General features: G+C 38.7%; 1 protein-coding gene across 1 annotated transcript; it reads right to left on the reverse strand.

Moving 5' to 3' along the window:
• Window positions 1-1,515: 1,515 nt before the first annotated feature.
• LOC124680277 (protein transport protein Sec61 subunit alpha-like) lies at window positions 1,516-4,447 on the reverse strand. The gene is made up of 6 exons (XM_047215352.1): window positions 4,071-4,447; window positions 3,647-3,874; window positions 3,206-3,560; window positions 3,002-3,126; window positions 2,753-2,888; window positions 1,516-2,114 (listed from the first exon to the last, which is right to left on the reverse strand). Exons 1-6 carry the CDS (start codon window positions 4,415-4,417, stop codon window positions 1,875-1,877), a joined length of 1,431 nt encoding a protein of 476 aa, XP_047071308.1. The 5' UTR covers window positions 4,418-4,447; the 3' UTR covers window positions 1,516-1,874.
• Window positions 4,448-4,877: the final 430 nt, after the last annotated feature.

Raw genomic sequence — 4,877 nt, forward strand, 5'->3', positions numbered from 1 at the left:
TTCCCATGTATGATGGTACTTGATGACCAAATGGATGAAGGGTGTGGCTCTATTTATAGGCTTGGGCAAGCTCTAGTATCATGACACCTAGGTGGTGAGTCTTGTGTTGGTTTGATGAGTAAGGTGCTTGGTTGTCATGCTCTCATCCATAGCAATCCTTTGAGCATGAGGTGACAAAGCTTGGAAAGCAAGTCATGTAGATATTTTCATCCTATGTGGCAAGATCATTATCCTCTCATATGATTTATTTTTGGATAGCCAAGTGGCATTTGTTACTAAATATCTTGTGGATGGTTTTACTATTGTTGATGAGTCACTATATTATATTTGATTGGATTTATATTATAATATTGGTGAAAAGGTCAAGGTTGAAGGTTATTCCCCAAATTTGGATAGTTTTTGTTTGATTTCACCAAGGCATGATCATATGAGTTTCAAAGTACTCATAGTTAATTTTATTCAAATAGTTTGAACTATAATTCGTAATGTAAACGGATTTAGTTTTATGATATTCAATGTATTTAATAAGTTATGATTTAAATAAGAATGTGTGGCTTTTATGCACTTTAGACCCTGTGGTTTACCTTATTTATAAGTGAATTAAATTACACACAAAGGTAGTTGCTAACTTTTAAGTGTTAATAAGTTAGAGTTTGGTTCTTAAAGAATGTGTTGTTGTAAAGCTAATTCCATTTGATCTAATCATGGATCAAATCATCTCTACCCAAAACAAGGTTTAACAAAGATCACAGTGAAGTTTATAGCGCTTGACTTGATGATCTACTTCAGTTCCAGCAAGTCAAGTGAAACTTCAGTGACTGTGGTAAGTTTTATTTGAAAGCGCGAAAATCCCCCGGATTTTCTATGCATGAATGCAATGCACACTTTGGTGTTCTCTCATTTTATTGCCTCTAAACCTGGGATATTACAGCTACCACGCCACAAAGGCTACTATGCCACAAAGCCAACAACGCCACAAAGGCTACCACGCCACGAAAGCTGCCATGCCACAAAGGCAACAAGACCACAAAGATCTACAAGCCATCTAGGGTTCCAAGAACCCAAGAGGTAATACTCACGAACTCTCACGAGACCACATATCCGTAGAGAACCCAAACCGATGCACCTAATGCAATGCAAGAATACCACTAAGATGCCCAAGTTCTTCACTCCCAAATTCCAATAAACCTACAAAAACTATTGGGAGAATAAGGGAGGGAGAATAAAAAGTAGGAGGAACACAAAATTTCTCCAAGATCTAGATCTAGCAATTTCAACAAAAAGTAGTGGACTATTTGCAACCATGCAAATTCAGTGGTAAAGAAACTATTTGCTACCATTGATTTTTTTTGTAGTTAGGTGTCCGTAGGACATTGAGTTTATTTCAAAATTATATTTAGAAATATAAATGAATGTCTATTTTGCTCAATTCTAGTGTCAGAGGAGCCTGTGAATCACAAGGAAATTGGATTATCAATTCTAGGGTACGATCTACACTCGATCTTGGTGCTCGGATAATATAGAAGGACATCCATATTACTAACTATTGCCAAATGTCAGAAAAGTTAATACAGACTACGGAGTATTACCACAGCAAAAGAGAAAACTAATATAAAATTTAGTTAAAAGACAACTATACTGCTGCAACATATCCGGTTACTAGGATAGCCAGAACATGATCAGACCTCAGAACACAAGTACACGGTGGCTAATTGGCCCATGGCTGCACTTGGCCAGTGTACATTCCACCATGCATCTGAAAACCCACAAGCTGATTCTGCTATTCTTTTAACTTAAACTGAATCTATGCTCCCAAAACAGTACTATGGTTTGCAAGAAGATCAAGCTAGCCATAACACCATATCAGTCACTGATCACATGCCGAAAAAACCAAGCTCGGTTGCCCTTTCCTTCTCGAATGTCTCAAAGTATTGGTATATGATGGTAACAGCGAGAAGTATACCGGTTCCTGAACCAATTGCACCCATGAAATCTGCTAGGACAGTCAATGCGCCAATGCAAACTCCTCCAAATGCAGCAGCGGTGGGGATGTATCTGTTCAACTCCCTCTCCAGGTTTGACTCACGATGGCCTGGCATCACCATTTGTTGTTCCTGTTCAATTTTCGAAATTAGAAGTTTATAGGTAGCTTCTGCACAGTGATAATTCATGTGAAAAACTACTAGAGGTGCATAAATAACCAGTATAGTTACAAATTGTAAATATAAATGCCCATAACATTTTTTTTCGATAAAGGGAATATATTAATATCGTTAAGATACCAATTACACCCAGCCTCTGCAACAACGTAGTACCCTAATAGCAATACTGATGCACACACATAAAAAAAAAGAATTACACATTGAATGCCTCGTAAAATAAATCCAAATGATGCATTTCATACCAAGCAACATGTGTCCACTGTTCAGCCTTAAGAAGAAGACAGTGTAAAACCATCTATGAAAATATTTACGGACACTATTTTATAGAAACGAAAAATGACCGATACAGATCCAGCATCATAAAGGACTAAGGTCAACCCTGTCTATTTAATTTATTGTGGCATCCTATAGTTAAAACTACAAAATGGCACGAATCAGTAATCTTATTACTAAGCAACCACAGCCAGAAACAGTAGACAAGAAGAACTGGACTTCCACCTTGTTTGACAGGGAATAGGTATAATTAAGAAAATAATAAATATGCAGCTAGATTAAGCAAATATGTACTATTATGTATAAAGTGCATTTACCCTGAGCTGCCTAGCAACATCCCTAGCTGATGAACCAGAAACTTCAATCCATGTCTTTGAGAACAGAGCACAAGCTGACAGCATGAAGACCACATAGAACAGCGCATGGAATGGATTTGCGACAATATCAGCCAAACTGCATGGTTTCCAACATGTTCAGATAAGTATCAAGACCACAAACTTCTGACGGAGTAACTAAAATCACACAAAAAAACAGGTAGGTGTTAATGTAAAAAACTAGTTATTCACCTCGATGGTGCAGTAACATAGTAAGCAAGACCACCAACAGGGATAGAATGGCCTGAATACTCAGATTCTTTCCATATTCCGATAAGATTAACTAGGAAATTGCCACTGAACTTCCTGTAAAGAAGCTGCGACAACAATAAAAACGTGTTAGCACTTTCACATAAATACATAGATTTACTTATGTACTGGAATCGAAGTATGTACCTGAGATATGAAGTAGAGGTTGGTAATGAGTGCAGAGTGCAAAATGATGGGCATATTCGATGTGTAAAACAGTTTAATTGGATATGAACCTTGCTGCCCACGGGCATTTCTTGATCTAACTGGAAGCACAACACGGAAGCCTTGGAAATAGATAACAATGAGGAAGACCAGGACAGTAGCAAGTAAGTTGGTCACGTTTGGAAGATTCTGGCGGTAGAAAGCCTCCCGTAGGGCACGGACTTTGTCAGTTCTAGTAATCAACATATGGAACAATGCAATGACAGCTCCTTCAAATTCAGCACCACGTCCACTGTTGATAGTTGTGGGGCTAAACGCCTTCCAGATGATATTCTCACTGTATTACACAAGTTTACCATGAGCCAAGTTGTCACAGAAACAATATGTCAGTAACAGAAAGGAAATAAATTTCAGTAAGCTTACCAGATGTTGGTAGCAATGAATAGAGAAATGCCAGAACCCAGACCATATCCTTTCTGGAGAAGTTCATCCAGACAGATGACAATGATTCCAGCAAAGAAAAGCTGAAGTATAATGAGAATAGCATTTCCTGTTCCTAGTTGGCCTACACTGCCATACATCCCAGACAGAACATATGCCACAGCTTCCCCAATAGCAATCAGGATACCAAGCAACTTTTGTGCACCATTCCTGAATAAGATTGAGGTAACATACATCAGAAGATATCATTGGATATAGGAAATAAAAGTCAGGAGTATTGAACTACTTCCATTGGTTATATATAATTGAAACACTTTACAGAACTTTTACTGATCAGACTATGGAAACAGAATCGAACAATATGTAGACAATTGTAAGTAGGAGATCCAGCCATTTAAATACTTACAGAAGTGCACGATCCTCTCTCACACTGTTGTCAACTTCAATGATCTTTGATCCAACGAGAAGTTGCATCACCATCCCAGATGTCACAATTGGAGTAATACCCAGCTCCATAACAGTACCACGGTTGGATGCAAGAATGGCACGCAACCAGTAGAAAGGATCAGATCCAGTGGTTGAATGGATTCCATAGAGCGGGAGCTGGCTGCACACTAGGAAAATGAAGAGGGAGATAACGGTGTAGATGAGTTTTTCTCTGAATGGAATTCTCCTATCAGCACTCTGCACTTCCGGTAAGAAACCCAGGAAGGGCCTGACGAGATGCAGCACTCTGAAACCGCCGGCTCCCATGGTCCTGTGCTTGAGAAAAGATAATTAATGAACGTTAACCGATGCAAAAATATTATTTCCTAAGTGCAGAATAATCTAGGAAACTTTACGGAACCCTCAACTTGGTACAACTAATCTAGCATCATAGGCAAGCACTGATTATTAGTTCAGTGGCATCCATTTGACCGGAACATAAGAGAAGCAGCCAAAGTTAAAAGAGCATGTTATATGCAGGGTACAGGAATCTCAGAATTCACCAATGTCAATCACCGTATGCGTGTTGCAGGAATCTCAGAATTCAGCAATATCAATCATCATATGCGTGTTGCTTCAGAATGTGCAGACAGTATTCTGTGTTTTTCAGTAACATGCAGAGATGAAACACACGACGAATTGTGATCTTATCAACTAATTACCATCTACGACAAATAGTGAATCCTGACAACTTAGACTGCCATGATGAACGCTGTATACGCAGTCA

This window comes from Lolium rigidum, unplaced genomic scaffold (genome assembly GCF_022539505.1).
Source record: "Lolium rigidum isolate FL_2022 unplaced genomic scaffold, APGP_CSIRO_Lrig_0.1 contig_11274_1, whole genome shotgun sequence".
Classification (NCBI taxonomy): domain Eukaryota; kingdom Viridiplantae; phylum Streptophyta; class Magnoliopsida; order Poales; family Poaceae; genus Lolium; species Lolium rigidum.